Raw genomic sequence first — 24,209 nt, forward strand, 5'->3', positions numbered from 1 at the left:
AAAATTTATTTGCCACTACAAACTAAATCGAAACTCATACTCATTTTTGTACTGTGCGTCACGATAATACTAAAGCAAGGAATAAATCTATTTCAGAAGAAGAAGAACCATCCAGTTTCTTCGAGCAGGCGCTGCTGGCCATTCGGAATGTGGCCACATACATTTATAAGAATAGTTACATCTTTACCAATGTTATAATGATGGTGAGTAGAGTGAAGGAGGTAATCAAGGTGTCTGCTATACAATGTGGTCTTATTCGTTTTTTTAGGTTTGGAGCATCATGTATCACAGTTGGTTGACATTCGTGCTGCTGCTGTGGGCTAATGCAATCTGGATCTTACCCAACCATCGCCGAAATATGCTTAACTCCAGTCCATTTCTGGTGATATATGCGGAGCTTCTTCTGTTGGCCCAGTTTCTCTACGGGATGAATCTTACAGAGGCTGAGCTACCGACAGTCGTGGATGTAAGTTTCGGTGGTAGACAACATTAGTAAAGCCATGTAATAATGCTGTAATGTTCGTTGCACTAGGGTTCTGGTATTAACTTAGAACAAGTGGGATTCGTTAGACGCACCGAGTATGCATGCGTTCCGCTGCTTGTGAAGTCGCTATTCACCACGATGTTTTGGATTTCGTTGCGACAACGAATCCAGGAGAAACAAACGGAGCGCCGGGAATCGATGATCGCTAACATGGCCGCTCCACTGCAACTACCAGTAGGAGCAGCAACGACTGCCGCAACGGGTCCTTCATCGGCAACTGAACATGGGCAAGAGAAAAAATCGTCCGCGATCGTAGACAAGATGGCGAAGTTCTTACGTTCGTTAATGATCAAGTTCTGGATCTGGGTGGTGGCCCTAACGCTATTTCTTTCCGCCATCATCGGTAACCGGATGACCGTGTTCCGAATCGTGTACATGGTGTTATTCTTGTGCTTTGTACTTACATTCCAGGTGAGTAATTGGGGAAATGTCAGAAAACGTATTTAGTCTACAATCTCGTTGACCTTTCGACTATCACACATTTCTTTTCAGTTTTCCTTCCGAGTGTGGCGTAGAGCAATGTTTACGTTTTGGCTGACAGTTATCATGTACTCCATGACCATTTTAATATTGGTTTACTTGCATCAGTTTGAGCAGTTTCCAGGATATTGGGTAGCGATAGGCATATCAAAAGATTTGTATGTATTTTTTCGGGAAGTGGATAACATCGTTTACATACGATATATTGTAATACGCTTTCTATTCGTAGACAAGAAGACATAGGACTGGAGATATTTAAAACTGGTCAGTTGTTTTTACACCTGGTTAATCCAACATTGGTCGTTATCATTACTGTTATCCAGCTGCACTATTGTCATGACCGGTTTCTGATTATTAGTGAAATACCAACCGTGTAAGTATGGTGCATAATTTTTTTATGTATAATTACAAGAATAATAATTACATTTGTACTTGTATCAACAGCCAAACCGAAGATCCGTCGGATGATGAAGAAAACCAAGAACCTGCAGCGCCGGTTACCGAAGGACCGGCCTATGGTACATTTACGAACAACGAAAGCAATCCTATTGCAGAAACTGCAGAACCTGCGGCTCAATCCACCGCAACAACAGAGGAACAACCACCTCCGAAACCGTTCGTACCGACGGATGCTCAACCAGTGCGAGAAAAGGTCATTGATGACGATGATCAGAGTGAAAAGATAGAAGATTTTCGCTTCCGGAAGCTCTCGAGACAGGAGATTACCGGTTTCGCATGGAAGGCGTGGAAGCAATCGCTGCAACTGCTCGAATTAACTTGGCTGTTCTTCGAGATCCACATGCTGAAGATAGTGTTAATAGTGGCATTTTCACTGAGCGTGAACTCGGTCAACTTTCTGCACCTGCTGTACGTTGTGCTGTCGGTTTTCACGGTGAAAGCACACACCACCGGCAAGGATTCACTGATGTACACACAGCTGATCAGAATAACGCGCATCATGTCACTGTTTTCCGCAATAATGCTTATCTTAACCATGATCTACCAGGTGAAGTACATCAAGGAGGAAAATTTTCAAAGCGAATGTCCAAATATTGATGCGAACACAACGCAAATGGACATGAACAATGCCAAATGGTTTGGAATGCGCAAAACCGGATCGGGTGAAACGTTGTCTGACCTGCTGAGACCGTACCTGGTGTACATACTTATTGTGACCGTCCATACGGTGACCATCTTGCGCCAAACGATACACCGCATACGGCTAGGCCAGTCACCAAAAACTCCCTCGCTAATGTTTCCGAATGTTGTACGGGTCGATGCGGACAAGGATATACCAAGGATGATCCAGTATCTGTTCAACTACGGGTACTACAAATTTGGCGTTGAGATTTCGCTAGTGACATTGATTGTGGTGATTGGAAATCGCATGGACGTGTTTTCCATTTTCTACGCCATCTGGCTCGCGGTATTGTTCCACATGACGCGTGAAGGATTGCAGCGTCTTTGGAATCCACTAACGTGGTTCATCGTAGTCATTATACCGGTACAGTACCTGCTGTTTATCGGGCTGCCACCGCTCGCGTGTGTCAACTATCCGTGGTTTATACCGCAGCTGGATCACTTCCGTATCTGGGCGATGCTGCCGGAAAATACGAACGAGTTTAGAAGCTTTGCCAACAAGATGGCATCGGACTTTGTGCTGCTAATGTTTCTCTGCCGTCAAACCGTCGTTTTTCGGTTGGAGACAAATGCACCGCGGGGATTCGGTGGCGGTAACAATCAGTCGGTGCTGGAGGATTTCAAAAAGCTTGACGAGGGAACGTTACAGAATCCAACACCGGACTTTATCACAAAGGTGCGCAATTGGTTAGATATGCTGAAGCGGATGCTATTTTTGGTGTCGTTTTGGTTTACGTTGGCTGTTGTGTTTCTGTCCGGATCGAGTCGGGTGAATTTGTTCTCGATCGGTTACCTGATCGGTGCGTTCTTTTTCCTGTGGCAAGGTACAGACTTCTATCTGCATTCGGTTGAGTATATTCTAAAGCGGTAAGTACTAAAGCATTGTATTTCGTTGATGTTGATTGTGATTGATCTTCTTGCTACTTTTCAGCTGGAACATTCTCATATGCTATAATGTGTTCGTGATATGCGCCAAAGCATTTCTGCAACTTTTCGGTTGTCTGTTCCTAGAGAATCTGGTGAATAACAATTGCTGGGTAATGCAGTTGTTGGGGATGAGTTGCCTATCCTCAACACTTCCACCACTTCCACCGGGTACGGTGGATCCAGAAGAACAGTGCAACATTCCTCATCCGTCCGATGCGGGTCTGTTTTGGGATGGAATGTGTTTCGCCTTTCTGCTGCTGCAGCGGCGTCTATTCTCAAGCCACTATTTCTGTCACATCATCAACGAGTCGAAGGCGAGCAAATATTTGGCATCGAGGTATGTTACATTAGGGTTGGATTAGATCATTTAATCGCTTGAGTTCCACTGAAATTAATTCTTTTATAGAGGTGCCGAGTTGATCGAGGAATTGCGCATCAAAGAAAGTGCACAGGAAGCGGAACGTGAACGGCAGATATTGGAAAAAATCAAAGCCAAAATGGATCGTATCAAAGCGACGCAACAGAAAATTCTGGAGGCTGTGCAAGATCCTGCTACCCATGCGATAGGTAACCTTCTTCAGATCCTAACAGTGCACCCGTTGTCAGATCAATTTCTTTTCCAACTAGCAGCTACATACGTTATGTGTTGCATTTTGCAAATAATTCGTGTAATGTATCGAAGAAGATCCTTTTTTCGTTACCTATTTATCCGCCTAGTCTGTCAAGAATTAGCATGACGAGAACGTTTAAAGTAATAGCGAATTTGAATTTTGACGATCGCTCTCTTACTTACTCACGTTCATTGTTGTGGTAAAAGATGTATCTTATGCAACATTTAACTATGTTCATGAGAGACTAAATCTGAAGTAAGTATTTTCATTTTATATTTTAGGTTAGTTTATCTTTTAGGTCTTTCACCTTATTTGTGGTATTTATTTCCGTATTAGTGATGGGTGTAGAATGGAATTTACCAGTGAGGTTAATTATTTAGCAAAAGATTACGAATGATTAGTTGCTGTTTTGAAGAATGAATTCAAGTAAGATCGTTGTTTGGTTTGGCTCACTAAGCATTTTGGATCACAGTTCATTCTTGATTATTGTTGCCTTTTACAAGCAAATCTGCATAGTAGTGTAGTGTTGCACCAGCGTATTACGTTGTCTAGTTATATGGTAGATGTAATTTGAAACACTTGCTGTAACACACTGGGCTTGTATGAATGCAAACCTTGTAGCATATTGCGAATGCAGTTGAGTTTGTAGTGGCATGGAGAAACTAACAGTCGTTCAAAAGGCTAACCGGAACGGAGACGGTGGTTTGGGTGGTTCCTTTCTTTCGTTTCTTTTCTCTTTCCATCATTCCTTACGGCAAACGTACAAAATACTATCAATGTACATGCGCTGCTTACTATTTTACTACACACCCGGAAGATGCCGGACGGCGTCAGCTACCGCAGACTCATAGTATGTCATCATATACAGGATACCACACACCGATAGAGGACGAAATAGCGGCCAATTCGATGTTTATCGAAGGCGAGGGTCTCTCGGAAATGCCTTCGGACAATGGTGGATTGACGGTGGGACGAGGATCGTACCAAACGCAGGTTTGTTCGGTGACTGGTGTTTGATCGTGGAGTACAAAGAAATCATTAGCGATGCGTGAGTTGAAGGCTATCTGTCGGATAAGAAACACGACGATTAAGATATTCCACAATATCCGACAGATAGCTCAGTGTATGAATCGTTCTAATTAGCTATTGCACTTTTCCACCGTAGGTACCATCGCCAAGTTCCGCTCTGATGACGGTGTCGCTGGATGCTTATCTGGATCCTCAGCGTATGTCGTTCGATTCGCCCAACGATTTGATGGCCCGCGTGTGCAGCCCAGATGATACGTTCCCTGTGTTTTCACCACCACCGTTTGAAAAGGAGCAACCGCAGTTCGTGGCCACAACCACTAACACACTTATGCCTCCAACCAAAACGGCACTGCAATCGCGACAGCATCGCCGACAGTCGAGTTTGAATGCAGTATCATGGCCAGCAAACAATGAGCTGACTGTCAGTCCCAAAGCGCAACATCGCACAGTCCCTACCGGCAATACAATCTACATGCCAACTGAAGTAATTCGCTTAAAACTGTTCACTTACACGCGGGTTCGATTGGCCCCGATCGGCAAAATGATTAGAGTTTTTAAAAAATATTTCAGCGTAGGAATTGAATCCGTTAGTGACGGGCTGTATTGCTTATTTTAGGAACCCGGTGACCAATCGCAGCAACCTTCTCAATCACCGCGTTCACCTCGCTCGCCGCGTTCGGCTACCTTCGCACCGAACCAACCACGCCATCGACGGTTGTCGAGCATAGGATCTGGTTCCGGCGTACCGGATGAACTGACCGGAGGTGATGCGGTCGGGGCGCGCCGTCGTTCGAGCTTTTTGGTGTCGCTGTTCGTGGATGAGGATACCACGCGGTACGACGAGGTAACGACCACCGCGAACGGTGGCCCCATATCCCGGCGACGGTCGCGTTCGCGCAGCTTCTGGGGTCCGGTTGGTGAAGCCGGTTTGCGGGACTCGATCCGTTCCGCTCGATCGCGTTCACCTGTATCGCACCACGAGTGTAATTATATTTTACCACTTACCATTACCGTCCATTTATTGATGTTCGTGTCGTGTACCGCATTTCAATCGATTCTGTTTTTTATTCGTCTCTATTACTTACATTAATTTTGCTCTCTTACTTATCTTTCGTGATGAATCAACGTTGCTTACGTTACCGTTCTCATTCACTGACACGCGCAGCCGCTTTCGTCTTGCAGTCTGCACTCGTTTTAATTGCACCGAAATGCACTAAAGACTAGTATATAATAACACCCGTTGCTTTAATCAAACGGTTACCAAAATTTGCTAAAGCTCGAACCCGCAAGGTAAGAATGGATGGCAATGATAGATGCATCAAATCTGTCAACTATCAATAATTGTATATAGTTTAACAAATAAATAATTATTTATCTGTTGTGTTTCCTTTTTTTTCAATATACTACTTTAAGCTGTCAATAGATATAATAATTAAAAGTGATCAAATCGAATGGAAAAGTCATAGAATTTCGTGCATGGAAAAGAATGATCTGATTCTTGTGATGCACCTAGTGAAAATGATCTAGTGTTTGTACAGATAATATTATATGAGTAATTGAGTAAATAATTTGCTTTTGCCAATACGTGTATCGAACTTTCAGGAAAAATGTGCCAATTTATAACACAAATCTATGGAATATTGTTTATTGCATCCTACTACTAAATACTACGTTAGATCACTAGGAAGAAAACAGCTTGTACGGATGTATTCTTCATCGGGTGCCCTTTTGAGTTATGTTTTGGGATTGCGTAATAGAAGATATGCAACATAATAATAAAAAAATCCAATTCAAATGCCAAATCCTTGATAAAAAAATTATTCTAAAATTAGCATTTGCATTTTCTTTTGACACAATGAACCCAAAACATAGCTCAGTGATAATTGGCCGATGAATGTAGCACCCTTGTACCGGCGGAAGTGAAGTGTTATGAAGTATACTTTTACTATTTTCTTCCCTAAACGCACGTCCACATGTGTTGCACTCGTTGTCAATATGTTGCTACACTACACTATGCCTTTTGTTTCCATTTTCAACCCTCGGTTTTGTTTTCTCTCTTCCTCTTATTATAGATACTGTCGACCATAGGTCGAGTTTGAAGCGCAAAATATCGGAACACCGACCAACGGGTAACGGACGGTGGCAAAAAGCGCCGGAACCGAAAGCGATTCCTTCGCTTTTTGCATAACCGTTTAATCTCTTTTTTCTTTGTTTTTGTTGTCCTCCCTCCACTCCCATCGCGTATTCATTGCTAGAGCATTGCTATTGGCCCATCGGGTCGTTGGAGTATGTTTGCATTCGGATGCTGGATGCACTTTTTCTCTCTCCCAGCGCTGTATCGCTTTCGGTTAACGCTCTGTTTGTTGTTTTGTTCCGTTTGCAAAACTGTTGTGCGCAGTTAGAGCTGCTAGGGTTGGAGCCGGTAGTTCTGGAACGATGCGGGATGTGTGATTTTGTGGTTGAATCTTAGTTTTATCCACACGCCGTACTAATAACTGGGAGAGATAACTGTCACTGTTTCGTGTACCGATAGGAGTATTTGTTCCCCATCTGTAGTCATTTGTGACTAAAACACTAGGGTGGATGTACCCTTTCTCTCACTTTCTGTGTCAGTGGTTTGGTTGGCTGGTCGTAATGTTCCTAATTTTCTCTATATACTGGCTAGGAAACGTGTCTCTAATGTATCTGACTGTCTGTCACTTCTTTCCTAACAAGTTCTACGTTTACTTATGGCAATATGTGGTTAATTGCTTCTCTAACGCTTCACAACTGACGGCCTAGCAATGGTCGAGCTGTATACTAATATTGAATCGCCTGGAAAAATGCAAAAATCGTTTCCCATTTAGATCGGTTGGGAACTTATCAAAGTGTTCGCTCTGGTTTAGAATAAATGTAGTGGAAAGAAAAAGAAAGCTGGGAAATGAATGGTCCTGGTGATTGTTTATTTAAAAACAAAAGGGTTTATATTCTCCGCATTGAGGAGGTTTAAAATATTCCTTTATTATTTCCCACCAATTGGTTATAGTTTTATCACTTTTAGCACATCCAATTGGCAATACTTCTCTATACCTTCACGTCGCAAGGGATTGCACTATTTCGGTAGACTGCTATTGGCATAATGAAGTAATTGGTTTATTTGTTATTCTCGTTATCCTAAGCACCTTGCTGTTTCAATTTTCCGTCCAAATTGATATTTAAATAGCAAAAGATCCCTGCCATTCCACGGTTACAGGTATAACAAAAAGGTTAAAAGTAACATTCACGAGTTTAAACATTTATTCTGTCAGTTCCCCAGCACACAAAGGTCTGGTGCCACCGATCTTTGATTTGTTCTATACACAATAAACCCCGTAGAATAAGCTTTATTCGTTACTTGGGTATACTATGAACCTTCACGATTCCAATCAATGCAACACAACTAATCCGTCCTCATTCTATGCTCCTTTCACAGCCATACGGTCCGGCGACTATTACATGTTCGAGGAGGTGGAGCAGGAGTTTGAGCTGGATCTCATGGAACCACTGGAATATGATGAAGACGATTTGGATGAAAAATCGCAAAAGGATCAACGGCTCCGCCAAAGGCTTACGCTGGGACGGGTAGGTTTTTTTTTTGTGCGCGCTCAAGCGTTCAAGGCTGCATTGGATAATAATTTCGTTGGTTGATAATTTGATTATTTTAATTGGATTTCTGAAAAGAACTGTTGTAGAAAGGCGGAAATTTTATTTTTACACAAGTGTTTCCTGTTATTTGTAAGTGTATCTTTACACCACCGTTTAATATTTCGCACCGTGTTTGTGTTGCTGCTGTTGATGTGTTTTTTTTGTTCACTTCGAAAGCTCGGCTGTGGCCTTAAATTATTTCTTTGATTTCTTTGAGTGTTTTATGTTTCTAATGCTGTTCATTGCACTCACTGAGTCGAAAACGCATTTCTTTTAAATTATATGATTTATTTGTTTTTTTTTTTAACTCTGATTTCTATTATCACAATACACCCATTGCCTGTGCCGTCACTGTACTTTGCACTGTATGTACAACACCCCAACTTACTGGCGGACATGCATCCATTGTTGTTGCCCAATGTAAACCAATCCGCACCCAACCCTTGCTCGACACACGTGCATTGTTTGTGCATCCTTTAACCACGTCACCACGTCGCCTGTGATATCTGCACTTGTTACGATGCGCCTGTGTTGTTGCGCAACGGAACCGCATCCCTGCCCATGCACACAATCGCACAACAGTTGGCCGCACAATTGCGCAAGCAAAAACACCAGGAGGTGTATCAGCTTGCGTACGGTGACCATTCTGATAATGACGACACTAACAAGGTCGATCAGCCTCCTGCACTAGCGTCCAGCGATCTTCCGGCAGATGATCGGCCACATCCACCGTTACGTCGACGTCTTTCGTCACCGGTCGTTGTACGGCGCAGACAAGTAGTAGGCATGGGCGCCGTCGTTGACCACGATACGGACGGTCATACTGCCCTACCGGAACGGTCTGCTCTTTCCGAACCATTAGCACCGCACGATTCAGCTCATTCAGTGAGTTTTGCGTTTATTTTCGTTCGATTTTCGCCGTATTTTGATATTTCATGCGCGTACTGGGTGTTGCATAATGCTAGTTCCATTTGATTTTCATCTGTTTTTCCTCATTGTTTCTTACCAGTGCTGCATTATTTGTTCTGTTGATTTGTTTCATTTTTAATCTGTTTTGATTCATCTAAGAACTTGTGAAACGAGTTGTTATTTTTTGTCCTCTTACTTAGTTATATTTTTTGCTTTTGTAGTCTTCTGTTTTCAATTCTTTTTGCTTACATTAATTTAATAATTTTTAAGATTTATTTTGAAAATTCTTTTTTTGTGCTTTCTATAGAAAATTGTGTAATAACAAGTTTTTTCATTAGTTTTTGTAATCGTTTTCACATTTTATGGAACTACTGTTTGTATCATTATGAAAAAAGTGCTGCATACGTCACTGTATATTTTTTCATTTCATCAAAATCTTCATTCATCACCACCGAGAATATCTAAAAACGATAATTTAGCAATTGTTTCGTTCCATTCGATTACTTCTGCTCATACTATGCTCGTTGTTCACCTTTTCCCTTCCATACCGCTGTTGCTTCGACGCCGTGCATTCTGGACTCTTACTCTGTCCATTTCTGGGAACTGTTTTCTTCTTTCGTAGGTTGCGCGTGTAACTAGCAGTAAAACAGCAGCTTTCGGTATCATGCTTAGACCTTGCGATTTAGCATACGAAACTGCACAGAAATCGCTTCACAGTTTGTAATCGTTTCCTTTTCTGTAACTGGCTTTTGTTCAAAATTAAGGCTTGTGAAATGTATTCATGGGCTGCTAGCTTTCTACGGCACGAGCTTTCTTCACGTTTTACTAATCGTTTGTTCCTTATTTTAGGCCACACGACAACGCAAACCGACTACGCTGGATGCACCGGTTGGTCAAACCGGAGGCCCGAGCCGGGAGTTGCATGCCCAACAGTCGATAACGGACGAAGAGGCACGTTTGCTGAGCGACGAGGAGGATGAAGTCGAGGGCACCAAGGGAGCTGCCCCGGAAGAGAAGAAGAGTAAATTTTCGCTGTCGGGATTAGCGCTAATACCGGCGTTCTTGGCCGGTGCCGTTGGCTCTGTGACGTTGCGGCTGCATCGTGCTTCCCGTAACTATCGTTACGTGATGCGTGTGCTGACCCGGGAAAAGCAGGTGCTGAAAGAAACACCCGGCTTCGGTGTTGGTGTTCGTGACAAGGACGGTGTATGGACGCACTGTGTATCGCGAACGGGCAGGTAAGTCCTCCATCCGTCAAGGATTTGTCGCAGAAAGCGGGAATAGCAAACCCATTTGATTGTAGTGTCAGTCGATCCTAGCTGATCACTTGATGGAAGTGTCATTTTCTGTGTGTTTGTGTAAATAATCTTGTGGTAAAGGAATCATGTAACCCACAACTAACGTAATATGTGTGTACTTTTAGAACATGGCTTGAGCTACTATAGAGAGTCAACTAGCGTGTCCCGCATTGCATCCTTCCTGTAACCGCTCTTGTACCTATTATGATTTCCAATTTAACCATCGTTTAATTTTACGCAGTAGTACTTCACCACAGCCCGAAGGTACGGCTCATTCGGGCTCGGCACACTCAGGCTCTAGTAGCAGTAGTATATTGTCCCGTCCCGGATCGCTTGCATCCATCAGTAGATTCAACAGTAGTAACGTAAATGACAACACAGACTACGAACGGGACTATGCGGAAGCGGAACAGCCGGCGTCTGCCGTTCCATCGTCACCAGCCGTAACGTTCACGGTGTCTGAGGTCCAACCGGACACGGCGAGCGAAAGCGAAGCCAAACCTAACACAATCCGCGATCGGCAGGAGTACTGTACAGAACGGCAGCCTGGGGATGAAGGGTAATACTATGAATACTACACGGCACTACACCACTAAAGCACTGAACGGATCATGAAAGATGAGAAAGAGAGAAAAAGAGAGTCAACTGTCGATTTATTTCGTTAAGCAGCGACTGGTTACGCGTTTGTCAACTTCCCTTAATGGTGACATGATGATTTTGTATTTTGGACTCCGTAATGCAATAGAACTGCTTTCAGTAGCGACAGTAGATAGCGAGAATAGCAATAGATTGTAAATTAACCTGCCAGAAGGCAAACCATGCACATAGCTGTACATATTTTTGAAAGCTTAGTTAGGTGATCTTTCCGGATCACCTGTTTTTGTTTTGTCGTTCGAAATGTTTCAACATATCGACAATTGAATTGTGGTGTTGTTTCGATGAAGAAAGTTAATGCTGTTGTTTTTAATGTTAATATTTCGCTCAGACTGCATACGGTGAGTGGATTAGGAGCAGCGTTAGCGATGATCAGTCGCAAAGATCCGCTAAGAGAAGAGTAAGTATCAGTCTGTGCAGATTGATCCTCGGTTGAGCACTTTACGCCTATTTGTGGTAGTTGCTTGAACAAATGTATTTAGAAACTATCGACTTTGCTATTAGTTGTTATAATTACGATAGAAATCATACACTACCCATGTGATTTTATTGTTTATTTTTCATGTTTTGTTTCCGATTTTAAAGAAAATTGAGTTATCTTTTCAATCAGTATTTTTGTTTGTCGACGTTCTGTATGATCCTGAATTTTTTATTTGGTTGTTGCATTTATTACACACACACACATCATCCAAAGACTCGAATCATACTATCACCGTAGGCGCAGTAATAGTTTACTACCCGAGATACTGATCTCGGCACCGTCGGCCGAACGCGGTCTGGACGAAGATGGGATACCGTACCGCTACTATTCCAATGATACACTGGACAGGTACAGTCCCTATACCCGAAATGCAAAACACCGCAAAAGTGCAGCAGCACGCACTTCTTCACCTGCAGGATATAAATCCCATGTCGTCACAGATCTGCAAACTACACACTGCACTCATAAATGAACATGATCTCACTGCACCAAATCTCACTGTATGACGTGTGTTTTTGAACATCTTCCACAACGTATCGTACTCCCACGTATAACTCACTAACCGCTTGTAGCCAATTTGCTGATCTAGGTCTATGGACTTGTAGAAAGCGAAACATTCCAATTAAAATTGTATACCAAAACCATAAAGAAATCAAAGGAGCGAGCCATCAGCCATTAGCAAACTGGCCTCTGGTGGTTATGTGATCAATTTCACAAAACGATTGTGCACATTAACAGAAAAGTAATGAATTGTTTTTTTGAGGGCTAACAATTCTAAAGCACACAGCACTACCTTTAACAAAATGTTTATGCAATGATAATATATGCTAATGTATTGATTGAAGGATGGTAAATATTTCTATGCGCCTGTTGATTGTTGGATTGCTTTAACATGCGAAAATCAGTAGAAATTAATATCTAACCAATGCTTAGTATGACGTCCTTGCTGTCAAGGAATAACATTACTTTTGTAAATTGTAGAGCATGATCGAAAAAAAAACAATAGAAATATTGAAGTCGTCGCTACTATTGAATATTGTTCACTTCAGTTTGTGCCCACGTTTTTAATGAAACCTTTATCTCCACAGCAAAACCGATGGCAGCTCTACGGAAGCCGTCAAACGTACTCTGGACGAAGTGAGCTCGGAGGACGACTTCTCGTCGCGAAAACACTCCATACTGTTCGAGCTGCTTCAAGCAGCATGGTACGCCGTTATGTCGCACACCGATTTCATTTGCTACTTTGTAGTGTTTTTAAATCAGGTAAGTGTCGCTACACGGATGTTGTGGATCTTTGTCTGACGCATAATTAAATATTATTACAATTGTAGGTTAACTCCGCCAGCTTGCTTTCACTGCCACTTCCATTGATGGTAACGCTCTGGGGTACGCTCACGTTCCCACGTCCAGCACAAACGTTCTGGACGATGCTGATCGCGTACACACAAATGGTGGTGCTGGTGAAGTGTATCGGACAGTTTGAAACGTTCTGGTGGAACCAGACGCCAATAGCTTCCAATCAACCGTTCCACGTCGCACGGCTGTTCGGCATTGAGCGAAAAGCCGGCTATGCAACGTACGATCTCATGCTGCTGCTTATGCTGTACTGTCATCGATTTATACTGAAGTCGCTCGGACTGTGGAAATCGGACCCAACAGACGATGCGGCACTCACGGAAGGACTCTACCAGGTGGACACAAATGACGAGCGCACGAAGGCGCTGATGGCGTTGGCGGAGGAAAATGAGAAAAAGTAAGATCGCTAGCGTGTTTGGCGGTACCGTTTTAAAGTCGCTTTTTTAATGTTGCTTATATTATATCTTTTTGCGAGGAAGAAAGCATCGTGAAGAATATCTTGTGAACTTAAGGAATGCAATTCAGCAAGCGAAATGTCGTCCGCCGATGGCTGAAGCTAGAAACGATACGCAAGGTTTTCATTTTTCTTGTGGTTCTTGTGGAGTTTTTGCTTATAGAAATGGATCCTTTTTATTGTTTCATTTATGAAGCTCGAAGATCACGAAGAGAGACAGTAATGTTGTATATTAAAAGCCACACTTTATCCATACGAAGACATTTTTCGAGCGCAAGTGGTAGAATGTTTCTTCCAATGGCCCTTGAAAAGATGCCCTTAACAGTAGCTAAGTTTGTTATTACCATGGATCCTATCGGGTATGGTCCTTAGAAGTGTTTTTTAACTTATGATATTGAACCAATACTCAATTGATGTGATCAATTTATTTCTTTATTATTAAAACCTTTTTTTTATATTAGACGCGAAACATTGGAAATACGTCCACCGGATGAACTGACCGGCCTTTCGATGGTAAAAATTAACGAAAAGGATGGAGCGATCGTAGAGGAACCGACAGGCGAAGAAGAACCAAACGTGCTGTGCGTGACCATTCATTCAGAGCCAACGAAAAAGTACTTCCCACAAATAGCGAAGGCGGCGTTCCTGAGATACACAGCGACGTTGAAGGCGTTCTTTGCCCAGTTGTTCGATCGAACATCACGCAAAACGACCGACGTGTACGGATACATGTTCCTGTGCGATTTCATAAACTTTTTTGTCATTCTTTTTGGTTTCTCATCGTTCGGGGTACGTACATCTCGAGTGGATCGAGGCTTGCGAAGGATTATTATGGACTGTGTGTTTCTCTCTCTCTCTTTGCAGAGTCAAGACGGCGATGGTGGCGTTTTGTCATACTTTGAAGAAAATCGTGTACCAGTCACATTTCTGCTGATGTTGCTCATTCAGTTTTTCTTGATAGTGGTGGATCGGGCATTGTATCTACGCAAGCACATACTTGGCAAGATAGTGTTCCAATTCATTCTGATCATCGGTCTGCACGTGTGGATGTTCTTCGTGTTACCTGCGACAACGGAGCGCAGCTTCAATGCAACTACTCCGCCGATAGTGTACTACATGATCAAATGTTTCTACCTGCTGTTCTCGGCGTATCAGATACGGTGTGGTTACCCAGCACGGATTTTGGGCAACTTCCTAACGAAGGGCTTCACGATGGCCAACTTCTCCGGCTTTAAGCTGTTCATGACCGTACCGTTCCTGTTCGAGCTGCGTACGCTGATGGACTGGATCTGGACGGACACATCGATGACGCTGTTCGATTGGTTGAAGATGGAGGACATATTCTCCAACGTGTATCAGCTGAAGTGTATGCGCCAGCTGGAGGAAGATCTTCCGGCACCGCGTGGTCAGAAGAAGGGTTCGATGGTGAAATATCTGATGGGTGGTGGAATGATGCTGGGAATAATATTTCTGATCTGGTTCCCGCTGGCCCTGTTCGCGTTCAGCAATGCGGTCGGTCAGCCAAACATTCCGCACGATGTGTCGGTGGAGTTACGGATTGGAACGTACGAACCGGTGTATACGATGAGTGCACAAAACAACAGCATCTACGGGTAGGTATTGTAGCAGAAGAAGTTGTCTTAACGTTGCACGTTAATATGTGATTCTATAATTAACTTTTGCAGACTTACCCCAAACAATTGGTCAAAGTTTACGGGACCGTTTATGGAGCGTTCCGCGCAGACATTCCTTTCGAACTATGAACCGGCGGATGTTTCGGCGGTACAGCTCGGTATAAGCTCAATTGCCATCTGGAACATTTCACCACCCAATCGGATTCAGTTGCTAAACGATTTGATCAACAACGTAACGCTAACCTGCCGGTTCCGATACACGATCAGTAGGATGACCAATTCGAAGGAAAATCCAGGCGTCATATCGGAGGAACGCACGTACCAGTTGGAGGATGGTCCCGCACGTCAAGCGCTCATAAATTCGCTCACTAGAGAGAAAGTCAACGATATGGCTTTGTTGATGAACATTATGCCGAAGTTTTTGCGTGTGCAAAATAGTGGCTCGATTAGGCCGGTTCATCAACTGGTGAAAACAGCCGATAGTAAGTAGGAATATAATTTGAAAAATATGGACCCATAAGTGCTCAATACGGATGTGATTATCTTTGTTGTAGATGATGAAGCGGACGAAAACTATCGAAACATGCAGTTACGGCAGTTATACATGGAGGAGAAATCGAACGTTAGTTGGTGGACAGCAACGGAAGATTGCAGTGACTCGTTGTACGATAAATACTTTTCTCAGTTGCCGTTTGCCGATTGCGAAAACTTTCTGGTGATTTACATGTTTAACGATAAAATCTTTCCAAGCACCATCAGTTCAATTGCCGCAGGAGGGTAAGAGTAAAATGATTGCATAATGAATCGAAAAAAGAAGGTACAATTATATTCACATACATTTGTGTTTCTCCTCCCAACATCGGCAGCATTATCGGTATCTACTCGACGATGATTCTCGTGTTCTCGCGTATGTTGCGAACAAGCATCTTTTCGGGTGCCAGTTCGAAGATTATGTTTGAAGATTTGCCGTACGTCGATCGGGTGGTGCAACTCTGTCTGGACATTTATCTGGTGCGCGAATCGTCGGAATTTACGCTGGAGGAGGATCTGTTTGCCAAATTGCTATTCCTCTACCGTTCACCGGAGACGATGATCAAATGGACCCGGCCCAAGAACGAAGGTGGTGGGGACGATGAAACGGACTCCATTACGGAGCAGCCCGAATCGCACCCGAAGCAAGAATAAGCGGACGTGAATGATATATTGTTGTTTTTTGGGTTTTGTGATAAAAACTGGTTATATGGTTTGTTAATGGACGAGTGGGCTAGTTGTGGAAGTTTGTTTCGATGTCGTTATAGATCTTTGTTAATTTATATCGGATAAAAGCATAAAAACGGTTTAAAGCAATACACATGATCGAAGAGATATAAACATAGTAAGACAGCGGGTAGACGAAGACAATCGAAAAGTAGTAAATTGCGAGTTAAACGTGAACAATGAAGGAAAAGCCAGGGCGCGATTTAATCTTTATTTGTACATAGACATCGTTGCGAGTGAGCAGAAACAGTGTGTACATTTCATTCGCATAGCGTCGTGTACGAACGAACGAACGAACGCTTTATTTAATCTTGAATTTAATTCGAAAACTAGTCGAAAAGCGCGTTCCACATGGAAGAAAATGGGAAATAATGGAGCGTGTAAATATGGAAAGTCATTATTATCATAAATATTTCGCTTCTCACTACTGGTTATCCACAGGTTTTGCTAGCATCCTTTTTGCTTCCTTTTGTCTCGAACACGAATGATGCAGTACAAACAAAAAACATCACCCGACTAAGCGCGAAACGGATCGATTTACACTCACTGGAAAATACCGGCGATTAGTGGATAAACACACAACATCATAGAGATAGTTATTTCGAAACTCGTACCCGTTTTGTTTGTTCCAGAGTTCATCCATTTTATAGTGCGTAAATCAATCGGAATTTGTATCGTTAAATAAAGGTCATACGAAACCAAGTGAATTTTCGAAAAAAGTGTACTATTTATCAATTTTTTTTTTCGGTCGTAAGACTTGGGACTAACAACTTGTAAAGAGGGAGTATTTGTGCTGAAAGATGCTTTGCGGTAAGTGTCAATTCCAGACAGTAAGGAGCAGAACTTCCTTTTGGCGCTTCAGAGAAAATAGGAATTATTGTGGCACAGGCAGCAAAAAGCACAGCGATTATCTTTTGGAAATCCAAAGAAGCATACGAATTAAATATTCTCCATTCTTTCAGAGCACAATGTACTTTCATGAATTGTAGCCACGTGTTTTCACTTCATTTACGGAAGTTTGCTTTATTTGCCGCCCCAAAACAGACATCGCATGTAAGTAACCGTACCAAACATGTGTTCATCTTGCACATAACTTCCTAGCCCAAACACCTCTGATGACACTATGGATGGATGTTTTTTTTTCTTTTTAGCGCCCGAACCGCATGTGCCCGTAATCATCAAACTGATCACCTTCGCCACCTCGTTTCCCGAATCGCATATGGCCGTAGTCGTCGAATCGTTTCACCAAACCACCGAGCTCATCATCCTCGTCATCTTCGTCCAGCAGTGTCCCACCGTCGGGAAGATATCCCGCGAAGTTAAATCGTAGCTGGTCTGCCTTACCAAGATCCACCGTCTCTGGAGATAATAGTTCCGACGTACTACTGGCCGCTTGGTCCTTCAACGCGAGTACAGGAAGGGGTACCGTTCGTCGATAGGCTTGAAAGGCGCTTGCACCCGGATGTTTTCGGTCGTACTGTCGGGTTTTGGTTCGAGCACGGTAAGCATTGTTGTCCTTAAGCCATGCATGCTGCACTTTTTCTAATCGAACGCTATCACTACCATCGTCGGCGGTCGAGGAACCGGCCGGAGAGTGTCCAGAACCGGACGATGCTAGCACGAGGGATCCAATCGGCTGTGCCTCACTGACCAGAGCGTAGTAGGCAAGATAGGCTACCAGCGAAACTAGAAACGCTACCGTCACCTTCGCCATGGTAACGCGCACTATTCCTACACCAGGGCACTACTCGTCGAGTATGCAGTTGCTTGCTTCGATGCACACTGGCTGTGTTCTGCAGCTACGGAGTCCGCGTGGGGCAGCTTTTATATAGCGCCGATAGGCCAAAACGGTAAGCTCGGGGTACGATGCAAGTCACGTTCGAAGCAAATTATGCTAATATTTTTTATTCTTTCCGTGTTAGGTGATGTTGAAAAATGTTTGCTCCGCTCCTGTCGAACAATCGTCGTGGGAAGGATGGTGAATCCTGCGTAGCACAGAAGCAATCTAATTATCCGTTGCTTGTCGGTTGGAACAGGTTCAAAGCAAGTGTTCAAGTAATTTTTCAATGTTAACCTGTCAATAAGGATTCACCACAAATTTAATCGACGCATGCGGAGGAGAAGAGCCGGAAGGCGTTGAATTAGTCCACGAGTACGTAAGAAAACTTGGTTATATTTGTATCTTCAAGGATCGTATGAGTTTGAGTGTCAGGAAGATAATGTAAAAATGCACAGTTTTCACTTTTGTTTCACAAAGTAATTATAGGGACTTTTGGGGCTGTTGGGCATTCATCGAACACTTAATCTATTGACGACACACGCGGCACAAAATTGAACACAAAGTTAATGGCGTGAGCACTACACATCGGTACAATTCGCTTCCCGAGCCTTCGGTTGCTTAGTGCTGAAGAACAATCCCTCACGGTAGGTGAGAAACACTGACGAGCACAAGATATCGGCCGATTGGTCTACATTCTGTCCCGTGCTTGCATCACCATCGGCCCGCAGAACCATTCGGCGTGGACTTTTGGTGTGTGATTTCCGGCCGCGTCCAATCGATCCGTAAGGTTTCCGCTTGTCCATCTGCCCATCGAGGGCACCAACAATGTGTAGTCGTCCGTGGTCGGAGCCATCTCGGTCCCGTGTCGCAGTGGGCGATGCGATGGCGTACCCTGGACGTGTGCGTTGGTACTTGTCGGACCAATCTTGCTGGTGGCGCTTTAGGGAAGCACTCGACCCGAACGCGGGGCGGAAATTTTGCGGCTGCCCTCCTTCGCTGGCCACTACCACATCCGATGGGAACATTGCGCTCATACGTTTGGGGAAGATTTTTGGCTTAAGCTTGCTGTATCCTTGGTACACGGTGAGGAACTTCTCCAGCTTGCAGGTGAACTTTTCCGGTTCGAGCGATTTGCGGAGCTGTTGGGTTTTCTCTTTCGCCAGTATTAGAACACGGGTCGGCTGTATCATGGTGCTGATGTTGGTTGACAATGCTGAACCGGACGAGTGATGGAAAGCAACTGCCGTTTGGTGCAGCGACTCGAGGGTAATTTATAACTGTGGCAGTTCTGTCCCTTAAACCACCTGTTGCGACACTTGCTAGCTTATTGGTAGCTCTAATTGAGGGAATGTTGCTATTGGATAACACTTAGCATCGAACTAGCTGCCCAGTTGTTGAATAATAAGACACACCGACCGAACGGGCGGACAGAAACGAAGTTCTGACACCGTTCGATGTTCAACTCGAGCGGAACTTTACGTCATGTCTGCCCCGTTAAGTAATCCTATTACGTGCCGATCGCTTCCTGTGAGAGGACTTAATTAGACGACTTCGACATAGCGCGGCCAAATGTGTCAAGAAAGCAGTGTGTGTCGAGTGAGAACTTTGGTTCCTCTACGGGTCTTCCATCAAAGGTGTTCGTACATTGATGGTCATGGTAAGCACACCGATGCATGAGGTAACCGCATCCAATGCCACCAGGGTAGTGAACCCTTCCGTTGTTGTTATTTCTGGAATTTTAAAGGATTCTCCAAGGAATGAAGACTTTGTGTGGGTGTGTGGTTTATAGAATGTTGGACATTTAGAAGTAAGATGGAGAAACATTCCCATAGATTATGTGATTATGTTGTCAATGGTTTTCCCCTTTTAAAGGAAAAGGAATTCTCTATTACCTAAAGCATAATCATAAGCACAATAATTGATTGCGATAACTACCACAAATCCTGAGTGAATGGCATATTTAAATGTAAGAAAACACGCACAACCAGCTTCATTCTATTTTATTTTTATTCGGGAATTACAAACCGACTGCACACTTCCTGCGTACCGGTACAAGTTTGTGCGGAGGTTCGTGTTAGGCTGAATTGAGGGGGGCGACTTTCTTTAGCGGGATATATTACAAAATTTATACTCGTCTAATACGCACAAGCACCAAACACTGCCCCGGGACGCCTTACGACACTATGAAACGGGTGTTACATTTTCCGTCCCAAAAGTGCGTTTGAGTTGAATGTTTTAAATGCCTTTTTTCTTGTTTTGTTTTGTTGTTTTGTTTGGTGTACTGTTTACAGTCTAACTTCCGTGTTTTGTTGCACTCCTCCTGGCTCACCTTTAAACAGGCAATAAAATCAAAATGGACATAAAATTCAACTCGTGTTAGAAAACATTCTTATCCCCGTTCCCCTATCGTTCTGATCTCGCGCTTGTTCACGCTCGTTACTGTTCGATATTGTGATTTCGATTTTTTTAAATTTTAAATTGATTTTGTGTAGTTTTTTTTTATATGTATATTAACGCTATAAGCTTTTTTCTGGTTTTGGCTATAATAAATCTGTTTCTCCCTTTCTGCTTCCACTTTCAGTCGTAATCGACTGATAAACTTTGTTTTGTTTTGAACACGGTTTAGCTATTCGAAAACCTCTTTAGAAGAGCAATTAAATTGAGCTTCAGAGAGAGCGTTTAGTTTTTGTTTTCTTATGTGTTTAGACTGTAGCATCGTGATAACAATATTGTTAAATCGGATCTTTTTCCCCATTTTTAAGATAGGTCATGCTTGGCATTGTTTAATGTTCGAAACGATTTCTGTGTGTTATACAATCTGTAACAAACAACAGGGGGAAGAATAAACCTATATTATAGCTCGTGTTAGTGAGGAAGTAAAAACATCAACAGATCCCTTCGTTCCTTCCGTGGGTAAATATAAACGATCGACACGTGTACGATTGGAGCTTCTCTTCACTTTGTTATAATGTTTCTATTTACTTCGTTTGATGCACCGCTGCTCCTTCTCACATTATCGCATCGTATTGTCTTATTTCTTTTATAATTCAATTGAACTTTCCTAGCGTATTAAGTTTGCTTTTAGTAAGTTATTTATTTCTCTCTACGTACGGCGCTCACCTCACCTTGCCTTGTCTGCTGGCTTGTTGATTGATTCGATCGTGAAAGTAAGTTGTTGCAAGTTTGAGGCTTTGATTTTGGCCATTTATTTATTTCATTTAATTGCGATACTAAGTACGTAAACAACTATCATTTTTTATTGTCACATTTAAAGCTACTTTCTTGGAGTTTCGGTATGTTTTCTGTTTTTCTTTCCATTTTTTTTTTTCGTTATTGACGTTCTGTTTGTGAAATTTAGGTTGCTTTGCTTTATGTTGTTTTGCATTGTTGCGTGTCAGTGCGGGTTGGCATTAGTTACGTTTTACGCTTCATTACGCACAAGCAACTGTGACGCTACTTTAACTTTTATATATTTCTTCTTATGTCGTTGTACAAAAAAATTGATCTATTCTCTCTATCATGATCGGCGCTAGAAGAAAATCGTTTAAGTTTTTCTTTATTATAAACCTCTCTCTGGTATGGTATCAACACGTGTTTTTTTTTTGTATATTTTGTTTGCTTTAGAATTTCGCACATACGTTCCCTTTTTGTTTCGGGTTTTAAATATTTCCCGTTTTCTTTCCTTCAACGGGTCGCTTTCATTCGTAAACGAATAGCAACATGCAAAGCTGACAGAAACGCCCCAAACGAAAATCAAATAATCGGATCATAAAACAAAGAATAAATAAACAAAGGAAAATAAAACAAAAGCAGTTTTTAGTTATAAAAAAACGTAAGATTCATTATTTAATCGCACAAATTAATCACTAAACTTAAAATCGAATTATGTACACGTAATTAAATTGCATTCTAGTACGATTGCCACTTGCCAACAGAAAACTCACCATAGTATGTATACAACTGATGAAGAATTGGTGAATTGTTAGCCTTTACCACTAAATCGTAACCATTTCGCTAGTTTAATAGCAACACAATCGCTGTAAGTACGGTACAACTACTGGCTACCAATGCTTTGTTGCTTAACATCCAACACTGTGAAGAAGCACAGAATGTGGCCGATGCGAAGCTAATACAAGTGACGCTCTAACCATTTTGTATTTACGTGAACCTTCAAACATAAAAACCCCCGAAAAAGAATCTCTAAGTCGCAATGCATTTTAGTGATCGAACAGGACAGCGTACAGCGATGGCTTTGTAAGTAAGCTAAGCCCAAGAAACCCGAAGCGACATGCAGTGTTGATGCTTCTCATCGTCTCAGGGTCGTTACTTGGTGTAACGTTTGCTAACGTTGAATTGTGATCCTATAATACGAATTGTAAATATGGTTGCCGCTAAACCGGCCTCCATCGATGCTTCTGCTCTACTTGCTTCCATTTTGTTTTATTCCATACGTTTACAGTGGCCCGTTTTGCCACAGGACAGAAACAGGATTCAAATGGGTATAAGAAAGAATGCTATCGGATTGCTAGCTCTACTGAGAACGCATTTAATCTACGCGTTTCTAGCGTGGGAGTAGAATTCGATTGATGGAGCCATGTACTGTACAGTCCACCTGTGCTTGGCTGTGTTTGACACAAATAGAAAAACAACACGAGCGGTACATCGGTAGCTAAGCTTTACTTTAGTTAGTTGTTAGTTGCTTTACATTGCATTTTCTGCTGCTAAGGTTGCAGTTGCACGTTGAACACTTGATTTGTTTGATTTGTTTCTTTTTTTTTTTCAAACTGTTTTATTGTCATGACTTTCCGTGCGAGAGCGTCATCTGGCCGCCGCCATTGTTTTGTTCGATCGATGTACGCTGTTAGGTATCGTTTTGTCTTACGTTGTCTATAAAATATTGCATTAATCGCTATCGAATTTTGTGACTGTGAGTATAGTAATGAAATAAACAACTGCTTTAAACTGCGCAACAGGTTAGAATAATTTGAGAGAGAGTAAGAGAAAGAGAAAGATAGAGAGATAGCAACGTTTGAACAACATACAACAGGCTAGGAATGGGCAACGAGACTCGAGAAAAGGATATTCGTTTTTGTACGATATAGTTGTTGCGAATATTGAAGAATAACTTTTGGTCGATTTACTTTATGCATGTTCGTTCGATAATCTCCCAATAATTGATGTTGGACATCTGAAACAAAACTCGGATGGGCGTTTGTTTTTGGGGCGTAAACGGTGCCTTTAAACTTGCTCCGCTGCTGATATTACCATGTTTTGTACTAATCGAAAATTGATATAGTTCTGTTGTACTGGACGCTCATACAGACGCTACCTGAACTGATACGTAGTGGTGTGTGTTTCGCAATATCAGGTAGATAGGTGTTCCGGGTTTAGCAGTGGAAGGAAAAATAAATCTATAGGATGTGCCATTACCCAACTGACATCGCCATTCCATTGCTCCCCGCACATACGATTTACCCTCCCCTTTACTGCCTATTGTTGGCAAAGTCACATGGACAAACAAATCATTACACATTTCGCTAATGAAACGATTTCGTTATACATATTGCATTACGGTCAGGCTAGTTCGTTGAACGGTTGTCCAACGGTTTGCAAATGTGACTGCCAATTTTAACGAAACTTGTCACCTGTGCATGTTTTTCTAATGTTGGAAGATATGTCGATTTATAAAATCTTATTCGGCTTTGCCGTTGCTTAAATGGCGTATTAAGTACGCACCGAAGTATGTATGTACACTAAACTTGAAATAGGATTTAGGACCTGCTTCTGATCGGTACGCAAAAATGCAAATGTACGTAGTTGTTTCTAGCGAGCAGGAAGGGGCAAACAAATGCAACGCCATAGTTGCGTTCCCACTTACTAACATTTAGCGGCCATCGTTTTAGGCATCATCTAGTACATTGCGATGTCAAAGCGTCGGTTATAAGTAAGCGCATACGCTACTTCTATATAATTTATTGTTTCTTGTTCCTTC

General features: G+C 42.6%; 2 protein-coding genes across 2 annotated transcripts in view; one reads left to right on the plus strand and one right to left on the minus strand.

Annotated features, from left to right (window-relative positions):
* Positions 1-17,144, plus strand: part of LOC128305495 (piezo-type mechanosensitive ion channel component) — a 40,858-nt gene extending 23,714 nt beyond the window's left edge. Inside the window, exons 9-33 of the mRNA XM_053042969.1 lie at positions 76-203; positions 269-466; positions 533-955; positions 1,037-1,182; positions 1,254-1,397; positions 1,469-3,031; positions 3,096-3,428; positions 3,498-3,658; positions 4,571-4,695; positions 4,868-5,215; positions 5,348-5,714; positions 6,804-6,860; positions 8,183-8,331; positions 8,977-9,279; positions 10,153-10,541; positions 10,843-11,160; positions 11,587-11,655; positions 11,950-12,084; positions 12,825-12,999; positions 13,068-13,489; positions 14,008-14,335; positions 14,411-15,159; positions 15,232-15,662; positions 15,735-15,957; positions 16,047-17,144. Coding sequence (XP_052898929.1) covers positions 76-203; positions 269-466; positions 533-955; positions 1,037-1,182; positions 1,254-1,397; positions 1,469-3,031; positions 3,096-3,428; positions 3,498-3,658; positions 4,571-4,695; positions 4,868-5,215; positions 5,348-5,714; positions 6,804-6,860; positions 8,183-8,331; positions 8,977-9,279; positions 10,153-10,541; positions 10,843-11,160; positions 11,587-11,655; positions 11,950-12,084; positions 12,825-12,999; positions 13,068-13,489; positions 14,008-14,335; positions 14,411-15,159; positions 15,232-15,662; positions 15,735-15,957; positions 16,047-16,365 — 8,003 coding nt within the window. The 3' untranslated portion in view covers positions 16,366-17,144. The remainder of the gene's footprint in view (positions 1-75; positions 204-268; positions 467-532; positions 956-1,036; positions 1,183-1,253; positions 1,398-1,468; positions 3,032-3,095; positions 3,429-3,497; positions 3,659-4,570; positions 4,696-4,867; positions 5,216-5,347; positions 5,715-6,803; positions 6,861-8,182; positions 8,332-8,976; positions 9,280-10,152; positions 10,542-10,842; positions 11,161-11,586; positions 11,656-11,949; positions 12,085-12,824; positions 13,000-13,067; positions 13,490-14,007; positions 14,336-14,410; positions 15,160-15,231; positions 15,663-15,734; positions 15,958-16,046) is intronic.
* A 309-nt stretch (positions 17,145-17,453) lies between these two features.
* LOC128302332 (uncharacterized) lies at positions 17,454-19,088 on the minus strand. The gene has a single exon (XM_053039131.1). It carries the CDS (start codon positions 18,149-18,151, stop codon positions 17,585-17,587), a length of 567 nt encoding a protein of 188 aa, XP_052895091.1. The 5' UTR covers positions 18,152-19,088; the 3' UTR covers positions 17,454-17,584.
* Positions 19,089-24,209: the final 5,121 nt, after the last annotated feature.

This window comes from Anopheles moucheti, chromosome 3 (genome assembly GCF_943734755.1).
Source record: "Anopheles moucheti chromosome 3, idAnoMoucSN_F20_07, whole genome shotgun sequence".
Taxonomy (NCBI): domain Eukaryota; kingdom Metazoa; phylum Arthropoda; class Insecta; order Diptera; family Culicidae; genus Anopheles; species Anopheles moucheti.

Excerpts from the sequence above, each read along its gene's own strand:
- LOC128302332 (XM_053039131.1), bottom strand. The coding sequence starts at position 18,151 with ATGGCGAAGGTGACGGTAGCGTTTCTAGTTTCGCTGGTAGCCTATCTT.